Genomic DNA, 14,049 nt, shown 5'->3' on the forward strand with positions numbered 1-14,049 from the left:
CCAATCCCTCTATCCCTGAATTTACCATGGCTAATTACCTAACCTGCACATCCCTGGATTGTTGAAGGAAACCAGAGCACCCGGAGGAAACCCACACAGACACAGATAGGATGTGCAAACTCCACATAGACAGTCAGCCGTGGCTGGAATTGAACCTGGGTCCCTGGCACTGTGACGCAGCAGTGCTCACCACTGAACCACCCCACAATGTTTTATTGATCATTCGTCTTTTAAATCCAGATTTATTTATTGGAATGAGTTCTACCTTATACTCTGGTGGGATTTGAACCCAAGAATCTGGGTGTCTAGCTTTCTAGTCCAGTGACAATATTAACACTCCATTGCCTGCTGTATAAAGACACCCTCATCCCTCTGAATATCAACATTTCACAGTGTTTTACTGTTCAAAAATATTTTGCGTTTTTGCATTTTGTACCTCAGAAAATAGAAGCAGGAGTAGGTTACTTGGCCCTTCAAACCTGCTCTGCTCTTCAGTATAACTATGGCTGGTCATCCAGCTCCGTACCCTGTTCTCATTTTCCCCCCAAACTCTTTGGTCCCTTTAGCCTTACGAGCGATATCTGACTTCTTCTTGAAAACCGTATGTTTTGCCTTCAATCGGTTTCTATGGAAGAGAATTCCACAGGCTCGCCACTCTCTGGGTGAAGAAATTTCACCTCATATCAGCACCAAAGTGTATAACAACTCAATTCCTCACATTATATTCTATCTGCCACAATCTTGTCAATCATTAAACTTTTTTAACAGCCTTTTTGCATTCTCCTCATAGCTTACTTTCCACCTTCATTTATATGGTCAGAAAACAAACTCCTCACTTAAGCCATTGATTTACACTGTAAGTAGCTGAGACCCAGGTACTGAACTTTGGATCCATATTTATGCAACCCACTAGTCGCATACAGCCAACCTGAAAAGAGTCTGTTTATTCCCAATCTCTGTTTTAGTCTGTTAATCAATCCTCAATGCATGCTCATACATTAACCAATTCCATGAGTCCTAACTGTACATACAAACTGTAACCTAACCTAACCTAACTGTAACGTCTTGTGTGGTAACTTATCAAATGCCCCTATATATTCAAGACAGAAATTGAGGAATTTTTGGTCACTAAGGGAATCAGAGAATTTACAGATAGAGTAACTGTGTGGAATTTAAGCAAAGATTCAGCGATGACCGTTTTGAAAAGCTGAGCAGCTTGCTGGACCATGGTCATGTTTCTTATGTTCTTAAGTAACCTTGATTGTTGTACTGATTGCCATCTTCAAGGGTTACATAGATAACCATAGAACATAGAAGAGTACAGCTCAGAAATAGGCCCTTTGGCCCACCATGATGTCATTCCAAACTAATCCCAGGTTGACCCGTTTGTGATATCCCTACTATGTCATAATTTATTTCTGCTTCAAAAACCTATGGTATGGGTGCCTCATTCCTAATCACAATCATGTAACTATGCTTATTATCAATCTCCTTTTCTAGCCCTGAGTCCCTATATGTTACCAGGAACTATTTCCAGCATTTATCTCTGAACTACCATGTCCATGTTCAGCTGTAATTCATCATGCATTGTGATCAGAATTGTTTGGTATTCTCACTGTCATCCACCTTCACATCAAGTTTAAACAATTCTCAAAGTTATGTCAACCTTCCATTCATTTCTCATGGCACCCGCCCTTTATTTGCTGCAATGCATTTCAAATATATGACTTTTCTGTCCCAAAAATAGTGGCAGTTTCTTAGCAAAGTTAACTGTGCTCTCAAGTCCAAAATTTTAAGTATTTATTTTGTTATGTCTTAAAGACCTTGCTTATCCCTCTGACAGTTAGACTATTTGTTACCTTTAGTCAGAGAAATTGGTCCAAAGTAGTTTGCATCCATTATCTTCTTGTCCATTTCTAAAGTGACATTGAGAGCACCTCCTTTAACTTTCAGACTGCTGTTGTTAATTAACACATCCACACAACCGTAGGATTCAAGAATTTCCTTCGCTACTTCAGGAACATTCTCAGTTTCACTGAGGTCCAGAAGCATAAGCTTTGGACTGAATGTCTACAAAAAAAATCCACAGTAAGTCTTCATAAATATAGATCCGAAAAAGTGGCAGTTTTTTTTTAATTTCTTCAATTAAAAGGAATTCAATGTAAAAATATTGTAAAATACAAAACATACGAGGAGATTTGTGTTCCATTTTAGAGCTTTGTCAGAAAGAATGAACTACTACAGCCAGCGCTGTCTGGTAAATCTAGTTATATCTGATTAAATTTATATTTTATTCCCTTTTTAAATTTTTTGTTTCTTCTCCTTCGATCGTTGAATTACAGGTCTTATTCCCACATAGTCAGAAATGCAGTCTGGAAACCTCACAAACCCACCGCCTAAAGGACAAGGACAACTGGTGTATAGGAGCCATTTCTGACCTGGACATCTATCACTATTCCTGCTTAATCACAGAGTCACAATGCGAGAACTCCTTACTCAACAAGCATGGTGGGAGTTCCTTCACCACACAGATTCCCAGCAGTACTAAAGGAATGCTCTCCTCCACCTTGTAAAAGGGCTAAAGAAATGAGTGATAAATGTTCATGATACCAATAGCCTGAGAATTTTCTTTCTCTTTTAGAGTACTAACACACATGTTGATTTAGCAACCTCATTCAAAGGCACAGTATTTAATTTAAAGTCAGGAGGATAAGACTTTTCAATTTTTAGATCTCTCCTCCTGTTGTGTAAATCATATTCTTCAGATCATCTGTTATGTTTTCTTTGACACTGTCATAGATATTGAACCCAAAACTAACAAAAATTACTCCTTTAAGGAATAGCCCAAATCAGAAGAACCTGGCATTTGAACATGATTGAGGTTGCATAATTAGGTAAATGAAATCATATTTTCTTTCAGTCTTGTAGAGTTTTGTATTTTAATGCTATCACTCCTGTTTACATGGATCAATAAAATAGCCAGTCATACAATCGCAATATTGAATGCACAGGTTCACCATGCTTAATAGTCTTGATGATGTATGGTGAAAAGGGACAAGAGCAAGTTATATTACTTTCATTCTCATCTCCATAAATAAATCTGTCAGAAAGAAATATATTTTTAAAAACAATACTCACACAACTGGGGTCTGCAACATCAATTAGAGCCTGTTGCAGGGCTTCTAATTTTTCCCAGTCATTGCCACATAAAACTACTCGACCTCCTCCATTATGAAATACCCTGGAACATTCTGTTAAAAAATAAACATGAATTTGTGTTTATTTCAAGTAAACTTCTATATTTAGTTTTAGTCCAATATAAGCATCCATTTATATTTGTTGCAATGAGTTAGGGCTTTGAGTCATGTTACTGATCTATATTCTTTTAGGGGCATACATTGGCCCCTGTATGATGGAATAGACCATTGACAAATGAAAAATAGCCTTATAGAAAATGCATACATGGTGACCACCGAATTTCTGAATCATATCCGCAATGAGGCATGGAAATTGACTAATTTTTGCATGTTGTTGTTTCCTGTCTTTGTGATCAGTAGAACTGGTGTCAACATGGATCAGTTTGTAACACTTTATAACCTTTGAGTCAGGAATAAGTCCCACCCCAGAAACTGACAAAGAGGGTTAGATTTTTCAAAAATCACTGTAATCTTGCAGCAGAGACCAAAAACAAGTTTCAAACTCATGCAGGAGATGGTGGGACCCTGTAACTCTATTGTGGGGAGGATATTACCAGGGGCAACTGCTTAACAGACCACCACTGGGACCATTGCCCCAATGAAAACAGTAAGCTATCTCACAGAGCTTTTAGCCCAATTAGAGACCTGGCATCTTGGCAGCTTGGGAAATGGCACCTATAGAAGTGGTTGCTGGCAAGACTACAAGGAACAGAACTCCCTTCCTCACAGCACTGTTGGCATACCTACTTTCTTTTCCACTTTTCCATCAATGGACTGCAGCATATCAATAACCCTTTTTTAAGGGTGAGTGGGGTGGGCAATAAATGCAGGCTGACCCACTAATACTCACTTTCCCAGGAATGAATAAATAAAAAAAAACACCTCCATGTGCCAGGCTGGGGTGAACCCTCCAGCCACAGAGGCAACATTGTCTCTGGCAGGGGACCATCCTCTGTGGGCAATGGAGTTCCCAGAAAGGAAGGCCCTTCTCCTCCTCTTCCTGCCATTGCTCCACCCCCTTACCACCCCTCCAGGAGCCCACTGGGAAACGGTTTATCTGTTTGTCTCATCACATGATAAGTAGCAACATCAAGATTCACTACATTCCCAGCATTATTATAACATGGCCATGAACCAAATCATTGGCTACTCATCCCTTGCATTTCCCACTTCACGGAATATCCTGTGACGGCGGGAAGACATCAGGCTAAACTTACAATACTTACCAACAGCATTTTAAATGTCCACCAACTCACCAGCCTGTCTCGAGAGAGCTAGGAACATCTAGCCCGGATTTACAGCGTAGAAACAGATTATGCAGTCCAACCGGTCTATATAAGGATATATTCTTCATACAAGTCTGCTTCCAAATTTCCACCTAACAACATATTTGTCAATTCATTTTCCTCTCATGCCAATCTAGCTTTCCCTTAAATGCATTTGTGCTGTACATCGCAAATAATTAATAAATCTGTAACATAAAAGCTGGTGTTGATAATTGCGATCATGCAACTGTTTGCATAAACCATTCTGGTTCATTAATGTCCTTGAGGGAAGAAAATCTATTATCCTTATCTGGTCTGACCTACAAATGACTTCTGACTCAAGCAATGTTGTTGACTCTTAACTCTAGCATACCACTCCCTTCAAGGGCAATTTGTATTGGACAATAAATGCTGATCTTGCTAGCGATGCACCAGTCCCATGAAAAAAAAATGAAAACTTACAGCCCAGTTTTTGTTTTCTAATCAACCTGCTCAGAGATGTTATTACACACCTCTAGAGCAAGTGGGACTTGAACTGACACCTATTTTTGGTCTCTTCTCATATTTGAAACACCTTCATTACATGTGGACTTGTTATGTTGAATGGCCTGTTTCCACACTGTGGGGATTCTATGGTTCCTATGGTCTCCTTGACAAACCCCTCTCAGAATCATAAAGATCTTTATTGGTCACTCCTCATCCTTCCTTTCACTGGAGACCAGTTCAGCCTTTCTTGACAAATATACCCTCTCAATTCTCTTACCATTGAAGTGGATCTTTTTTCACCTTCTCCATTGCCTCTATCCTTTTTATAATACAAAAGCAGATTTGTGTAAAGATCTACAAGCATACTTGAGTGCACAATCTAGGACGATGCTTCAGTACAGTGCAGAGAGAGCGCTGCATTGTGAAAGGTGCATTCTCCACACAAAACACATTAAAAATCTCTCAGCACTTTTTGAAAAAGGGCAGGGATGCATTCTACTCCATTTTCCCCTTTCCTCATTCATCTAATCTATTATGAAATATTGACGCAGTCTCTGCTTCAATCATTATCCCTAGGAGTGTACACTGCAACCTCACAACCATCATGTGGTAAAGAGATTTTGCTGCAAAAAAATCATTTAGATATTATTACCCTTTGATTTAATCCCATAATTCCAAACCACCACCACCTCTTGAAAATGAAGAAAGGTGCATTTATACAACAGAGTTTGCAGTACAATTTACTTTGCTGTTTAAATCAGTATCCTTCATTCACAGAATGTCACAGGTTGATTGCCAAGAACAGAAAGAGAGAACTTCATGCCTAAATATAGGGTTTGTGACTACCATGAAGGCATTTTGATCACCTCTATATATAGTTTTAAACCATTTATGCTGATGAAAGGCTGTGTAGCAGACTGATACCCACTTTCAGTGGCTTTGGTGATTCATTTCCAAGGGCAGTTTCCCATTTCTTTTGAATATTGTGCAGGTATGAAAATAAACTTGCACTAAGTGGACCACTAATTTATCTTTATATAGAACTAAAGCAACTTTTTTTGGAGTCAACGCATTGCCAGAATATTCAATTTCTAAAATGTAAGGAACAATAGTCAACAAAGGCATCTCCAGTCAAGAGAGACTATCAATTATGTATAGTTTAAGCATAACCACTCCACAAGCATGGGCTAAGGTGAGGAGGAATTATCACAGCTGATGCAGGAATTGAACCTATGTTGTTAGCTTTATTCTGCACTACATTCCAATCATCTAACTGACCCCAATTCCAGAATTAAAGCTCATCAACTGCTGTAATAATCTCTCTAACAATGACGACGGTCATTTAATGTGAGCCTTTACAGCATGACACTGTACATTTAAAAAGAAGCTGCCCTGTTTGTTTGCAAAAGTCACCAGAGGACAAGATGGCCAAATGTTCCACACACTTTTACTTCTAGGCCTGTGTTTGAATCTTGCTTAGATTGACTGAATTAAAGTCTGCACGAACTACTCATTTCACACACAAAAGAATGAAATAAATTCCTGAAAGCACCGAACACTGTAGAGGCTATTCGATCCTGACAAAATTGTGTCAATAGTACTGAAGACTTGAGCTTCAAAACTAGCCATGACACTAAGCCAAGCTGTTCCAGCAAAGCTACAACACTGGTACCTACCCTGCACCATGGGAAATTATCCAGGTATGTCCACACATCCAATATAACTAAATACTGCCTTGTCTTGATTATCAGCTGCAAGATGTAGTTGATAATGCTATAAAGTGACACTCACACAACAATAACCTGACCAGTCATGTTCAGTTCAGGTTCTTCTAAGGCCATGCAGATTCTGACCTCATAATATCCTTGGTCCAAGCATGGAAAGAATAACTGAACTCAGCAGCAAAGGTGAAAGTTCCTGCTCTTGACATTGAAGCACATTTGACCAAACCAAACTGGAGTCAATAGGAATTGGATGGAAAACTCTCCACTGCTTACAGTCATAGCTACCACAAAGAAAGATGGCTGTGATTTTGGGTCAATCATCTCACTCCCAGGGTTTTGCTTTAGGAGTTCCTCAGGTTTGTGTCCTAGACCCAGCCATCTTCAGTTGTTTCATTAATGAGCTTCCCTTCATCATAAGGTCAGAAGTAGGGTGTTTACTATGATTGCAGAATACTCAGTGTTATTCCCAACTTCTCATTCTGAATCAGTCTATGTCCATATGTACAAAACCTGGATATATCTGGGCTGATAAGTGGCAAGTAACATTCATATTACGCAAATGTCAGGCATAGGCCATCTCCAACAAGACAAAATCTAATTATTTCTCTCAACCCTTCAGTGGCATTAACATCCCTGAATTCCTCGCTACCAACATTCTGGATGTTACCATTGACCTGGAACTAAACTGGACTAAACAAGAACTAGGAATCCTGCAGCGTCTCTAATAGGATATCAAATTTCAATCAAGTTAAAAATGCATACTTCTCCAATCATTACCATCCTTCGACATGGCAGAAGTACAGAACATTTTACTGTGGTTGTATTCAATAACTTGCTTGTTTCCTCTCTGAACTCAAGTCACATATGTGACAAGCAGAGCAAAACTGGAGGCTTGTGGCACTGAGGCCATTTCAATATACACCTACTCTGGTTTGGTCAAACCTTACTGCTTAGTCATTGAGCATTATGTGGGTCAAGTACAAAAAGACGAATCTAATGGGGACGTTCACACTTTCTTACAGAACTTGTTACATTCTTCTCCAAATATAAAAGAAAATTTAATTGTTTCACGATCTATATGTGAAATTTTAACTTCCAAATTGTATTTTTGAGATGGTCAGTTGTCAATACCAATTGGAGGTTGGTTGTATGTAGTGACACATTTATTGCCAGCTTGAATTAAAAGAATTGTCCAACTGAGTTTAATGAAAAAATTCACTGATTGACTGTAGATCCCTCTATCCAGCTGTAAATTGCATCCTATATCAAATGCCTTGACTGAGACAGTGATGTGAATGGACATTCACATAGTATTAGATCAAAATTCGGTTAAATCAAAATTCAGTTAAAAACTCCCTTTGTCCTGAAATCTCCCAGCTATCCTGTCAGGACAAGACTGCTCATGCATTAGTAAGTGAAATATCCAAGGTCATGGTCAAGAACAAATTTGGGAGTGATTCTTGTTAAAGTGCCATTACTGGTAGGGTAGAAAGCTAAATAAATGAGGTAGTGCTAGGAAAATGGTGATTTTCATAGTTGGGATGGAAACAAAACAGTTTAAAAGATGTCCTGATGAAGGATTCCGACCCAAAACATTGACTTTCCTGCACCTCTGATGTTGCCTGACCTGTTGTGTTCCTCCAGCTCCACACCGTATCAACCCCCCGTTTAAAAAATATGTTAGGAGAAGGAAATCTCAGCATTACATGATACCTGATTAGTGTGAACTCCCCATATTCATTACTGTAACATGAGAAATGAAGACAATGCAGCACAGAAGGAGGCTATTCGGTCAATTGAGTCCATGGCAGCATCTGCAGTGTACTCACAAGGTATTTCCAGAAGTCTATACTTAATGATTGTGTGTGTAATTATTATCAGGAATAGTCATCACTGCAATACTCCACCAACATCACCATTTAATACGATAGCTCTGTGAGATGGTGTTTCTCAAATGAAGACAATCAAGTCCAAGTATTGCACCTGTCTCAGCCAATTTGATGAACTGCATATGACTAGTAATCTCAAACTACAGCCAAGATTTCAAATCAGTGGCAGATAATGTGCAGTTACATGTATCACACTGAGATTTGTTCAGTAGAGGACCAAACAAATAATTATATATATACGGTTTTAGATTTATACAGTACTAAAATTAATTGTTTATTACACATTTTTGTCAGGCTTCCGGGTTACACTTAAATTCAAAAAGTGATGTTATGCTTAAAAAGTTTGAAGACTACTGTTTTAACACTGTTAACTTCAATGGAATGAAGATTCAACAGGTTTTGTTGCTCTACTGTTTTATAGGCAGACACAGCACCCATGATCCCAATGAATGGCAAATGATCTATTGACCACTTAATTCATTCTTAATATCACATGTTGCCCTAGGCTCTTTTACATCTGTCCAAAGAGGTAGACAGCTTAATCGAAAACCCAAAGAACTGCAGATGCTGTAAATCAAGAACAAAAACAAAAGTTGTTGGAAAAGCTCAGCAGGTCTGGCAGCATCTGTGAAGAAAAAATCAGAATTAACGTTTCAGGTCCAGTGACCCTTCCTCAGAATTGAGAACTGTTTAATTGTCTTGCTTCAATCTTGTGCAGAACTGGCTGCCCAGATAATGGGCTTAAGTTCTGGAGGAAACTGCACGGAAATGAAATTGTAGAGACATGACAATCTGAAGGGTAAATTGAGATGGATAAAATACTTTTCTCTTAAGGTTTAATTAATATTGTATTTGTGCGAGTGAAGGAGATGTTGTAGCTTGAACATTTTCACCTTTTACAAATTTTTTCTCAGTATCCACCACCAGAAAATTACTGAATCTTCTTAGGGTAAAAAAACAAATTGAGTGAATTGTGAGTGTAAATTCAAGTTGGAAGGTGTGGCATGGTAGTGCTACTGGGGGAAGCAGAGGCCACTCAATCTATGCCACGTAATCCAGAATTTGTTGTTCCTGCGGCAAGTCTGGCCACGTGCCGTGATCTGCATGAACTGGAAGCAGGAAGTTCATCTCTGTAAACAGACTAAGTGCTCCAACTTGTGTGTGTGTGAGAGAGAGAGAGGGGTTGGCGCAAGTCATCTGTACAAGACCTGCCCAGAATGCAGTCTTAGTTATACACAGGCAACATGGACTAAGGAGTGGCCTGCAGAAAGAACAGTGAATATGACTACCACAAAAGGAGATCTGCAATCCTCCAACTGTCGAGGTATCCAATGAGCAGAACAGGGCAAAGAGTCTAGACAAACTGCTAACTCTGGATGAGTTGAGTCCTCAAGTCCTCTGATAAAACCATAGCGCCTGGAAGGAACAGCTTACTGGCCTCTTTTGTATTCAATTGTTGAGAGATTAAATTGAGCCAGTCCTCGTGAAAGTTTTCAACTACATGCTTTGGGTCAGCAGCATGTCCAAATCCATGAGGCAAGGGGGAGGAAATCAGAAAATGGTGGCTCATCCCACTACTGAATGTTGCCTATATAATTCTGTCCAAGACCATTACCAATCGGGCAAACCTACTGTGGAGTTGGTGATCTACATTGATCAGTGCAGTGTTGTATCCAGCAGGAACTTTCTGACAGCTTCACACTACTGAGGACATGATTGTCTATATACAGGACAGCTAAGTGAACATCTACCCGGACCAGGAAAAAGCCTTTGATGGAATATTGCACACTTTCCATTATGAATGCCCTGTTCAAAATGGGATTTGGGTAAGGACTCCACATTTGGATACAGCTGCTCTACACAAACTGCAATAGCAGTTGCTAACAATGGGTGGCAAAGTGTTGAAGTGACAAGCAACTGGAAGCACCACATTGTGAGCAGCAAATACAGTAGACTAGATTGAGTGAAGTGCAGGTAGATGGCTGCTTAACCTGGAAAGTATGTCTAATGTCTTGGATAGTAAAACAAGCAAGTGTTGCACTTTCTGCAATTTCACGGAAAAGTGCAGTGGGGATGTGGGAAGGTGTTAAAAGTGCAGGAGGAGTGGACCAGGGTGTCCTGGAGGGAACGGTCCCTGCAGAATGTTGATAAGTGAGGGGAATATGTATCTGGTGGTGGTGTCCCATTGGAGGTGGTGAACGGCAGCTTACGGTCCTTTAAAAGTAGAGGTTGGGAGTGTGGAAAATGAGGACCATGGGGACCCTATTGGGAGTTGTGGGAGGGAAGAAAAGGAGTGAGAGCAGAAGTGTGGGGAATGAGCCAGACCCAGCTGAGACCCCTGTCAACCACATTGGCAGGAAATCTTTAGTTGAGGAAGAAGGTGAACATTTCTGAGGTCCCCCATTGGAAGGTGGCATTTTCAGAACAGATGGGACAGAGACGGAGAAACTGGGAGAGTGGAGTGGTGTGTTTACAGGAAGCAGAATGTGAGGATCTATAGTCCAGAAAACTGTGGAAGTCAGCGGGTTCGTAATGGATATCGTGGCTAGCCTATCCCCAGAAATGGAAACAGAACTGTCATGAAAGGGAAGGGAGGAGTCAGAGATGGACTCACTGAAGGTGAGAGCATGTAGAAATTGGAAAAGAAATTGATAAATGTTTCCAATTCTAGACAAGAATAGCAGCGCTGATGATATCATTGATGTACCGGATAAATGGTTGTAGCGAGGGACCCAAGTAGGATTGGAACATCCACAATTCTTTGTTTTATACCAGTCAGATCACAACTAGAATACTGTGAACTATTCTGGTCCTGTTATCTAAGGAAAGACATACTGGCATTGGAGGCAGTCTAGTGAAGGTTCACTAGATTGATCCCAGGTATGGAGGTATTTTCTTATTACCTGGGTATTTTCTTACGAGGAGACGTTGCGTAGATTGGGCCTACACTCATCAAAGTTTAGAAGAATGAGAGATGACCTTATCTGAAATGTACAAATCTCTTAGAGGACATGACAGGATAGATGCAGAGAGGTTGTTTCACTTTGTGGGAGACTCTAGAACCAGAGGGCATACTCTCATAATAAGGAATTATCCATTTAAGATAGCAATGAGGAGGAATTTCCTTCTCTTAAAAGGTAGTATATCTGTGGAATTCTTTCAACCCTCATACTGGGTTGTTGAGGTTGTGCCATTAAGAATACTCGAGGCTGAGATTGACAGATTTTTAATCAGTAAGAGATTCGAGGGTTATGGGGAAAATGCAGCAAAGTGGAGTTGAGGCTTATCAGATCAACCATGATCTCATTGAATGGTAGAGCAGACTCTATGGGCTGAATGGCCTACTCTGTTTCCACATCCTATGGTCTGTGTTAGTTATATATACCAGATTATAATGTCTATAGGACAAACCTGGAAAATGGTAAAGGGAGAAAGTGTTAATTATTTAATGTTGAAATCACTTCAATAATATAAGGGTATAACAAGAAGTAAACAGATAGTGGAGATTTTATGGTGGAATTAAGAAATGAGACAATTTAAGAAGGAGTTGTGTCTAGAGGCCCACGCAGCAGCTGCCAAGTATAGGTAGCATAAATATAGAGATTAGACAAGCATGTAGCAAAAGACCAAGTGGCTTAAGTGGTAAATTTTTACTTTGATTATGAATTAAGATACATAAACTAACACATCAGAAAAGTGGTAGATTTCTTGACCATGTCAAAAACAGTTTTCAGCAACAATATGTCCCAAAATCAACAAGTGGGTACGTCCTGCTAGATTTAATAACCAGCAATGAGCCATCTAACAATTATTAATGTTTAGCTAACAGCTACCATATTATGGTGGAGCTTGAAAGAGGGAAACAAAAAGTATTGACTATTCTAGATTTAGGCAGGCCCAAAGGAATTGAATGAGATGAGTTCGACACTGTGCTCTGTAAATGGCACAAAAAAAAGTAAAACAACAGAAGTTCAGTGGGAGGTTCTCAGTATAGTGCAGACTACTTTATTTTCCTAAAGGACAAGAGCTTGATTTTAGCAAATGTTACCTGTGACTCACTGGGTAGCCCTGATTCAGAAGGTTATAAATTCAAGTCCCACTCTTGAGCATGCAAAGCGAGGCTATTATTGGAGCACATTACTAGAGGAGTGTTATCACTTTGGATAAGATATTAAAAACCACGGCTTTGTCTACTCTCTCACGATTAAATTACTTCAATGAGGAGCTGGGGAACTATCCATGGTGTTCTGGCTGATATTTACCTTTCAATCAACATCACAAAAGAAGAGAAACTTAGATCATCCGGTCATTATCAAAGTGTTTATTTGGAACCTTTCCTTTAGTTTTGAAAATAGTGCTGCTAATCCACTATTTAAGAATGGACTGTTTGCTGCCAAAGCAAAGATGGCCACCGCTGCCTACAGAAATGGTAGCAATAATGTCACAATGCCAAGACAGGGCTTTGTGGCCACCCCTATCCACCTCACTAACCAATGTTCCCTCCTCCCACTAGTGGGAGTGAGATTTTCCCATTCTTACCACCTGCCCTAGCCCCAACAGAACAATTTACAAGTTGATAATCGATCTGGTTGGTCAAGTTATTGTCATATCTCAGAGGCCATCAGATCTGGAAGAGGACTTGCACACAGAGCATCCATCTTAGAAGTGGAGACACTACTACTGTGTCACAAGACCCCCTCTGCATTAAAATTTACTCATATGGATCTTGGATGGTGACAAAATTAGATTAAACTATCCACAGTGATGCCAGTTAACTTTCCCTGCCTAAAGTTCCGAAGGGTGATCAATTGTGTGAATTACCAGGACACACTGGCAAAAGTCAGCATTTTCAATAGAGGCAACCAGAAGGCAAAGTGTAAAACCAGGATACATTGAAGAGAATCCACGGGTGAAAAGCCTCGGGCTGTGTTAGTATCATACTCTATCCTTCCTTGGCTTTAATCCTCTCTACTTTCTTCCCCAACCCTACAACTTACAAGTTGTGTTCTTCCTGAATTGGCCTGTTGTACCTCCCTGATTTTAGTAGTTCTATCTTTGGCAGCCTTGCCTTCAGATGTCTAGGCACTCCCTCCTTGAACCTTTTCATTCTTCAATGTGGCCACCTCTCCCTGCTTACCCAAGACCAATTTTGAAACCAATCTCTTTAAACAAGCTTTATGGCACTTATCCTAATATCGCTTCATGTGGCTGAATGTCAAATCTTTGTCTGTGATATATCTGTGAAGTACCTATTGGGATATTTCACTGTTACTAAAGCTGCTTTACAACTGCATGTCAGTATATATGTCAGACTTAGAACAAAACAACTAAAATAAAAGCACAGAGATAGTAGGAACTGCAGATGCTGGAAAATCTGAGATAACAAGGTGTAGAGCTGGATGAACACAGCAGGCCAAGCAGCATCATAGGAGCAGGAAGGCTGACGTTTCGGGCCTAGACCCTTCATCAGAATTTTCTGATGAAGGGT

General features: G+C 39.9%; 1 protein-coding gene across 1 annotated transcript in view; it reads right to left on the reverse strand.

Moving 5' to 3' along the window:
* The window catches only part of LOC109935856 (dehydrogenase/reductase SDR family member 7C), a 42,505-nt gene that overhangs the window by 6,574 nt on the left and 21,882 nt on the right, over window positions 1-14,049 (reverse strand). The window contains exons 2-3 of the mRNA XM_048611131.1: window positions 3,139-3,251; window positions 1,860-2,070 (exon numbers count right to left, since the gene is read on the reverse strand). Coding sequence (XP_048467088.1) covers window positions 1,860-2,070; window positions 3,139-3,251 — 324 coding nt within the window. The remainder of the gene's footprint in view (window positions 1-1,859; window positions 2,071-3,138; window positions 3,252-14,049) is intronic.

Source organism: Rhincodon typus, chromosome 23 (genome assembly GCF_021869965.1).
Source record: "Rhincodon typus isolate 14 chromosome 23, sRhiTyp1.1, whole genome shotgun sequence".
NCBI classification, from domain to species: domain Eukaryota; kingdom Metazoa; phylum Chordata; class Chondrichthyes; order Orectolobiformes; family Rhincodontidae; genus Rhincodon; species Rhincodon typus.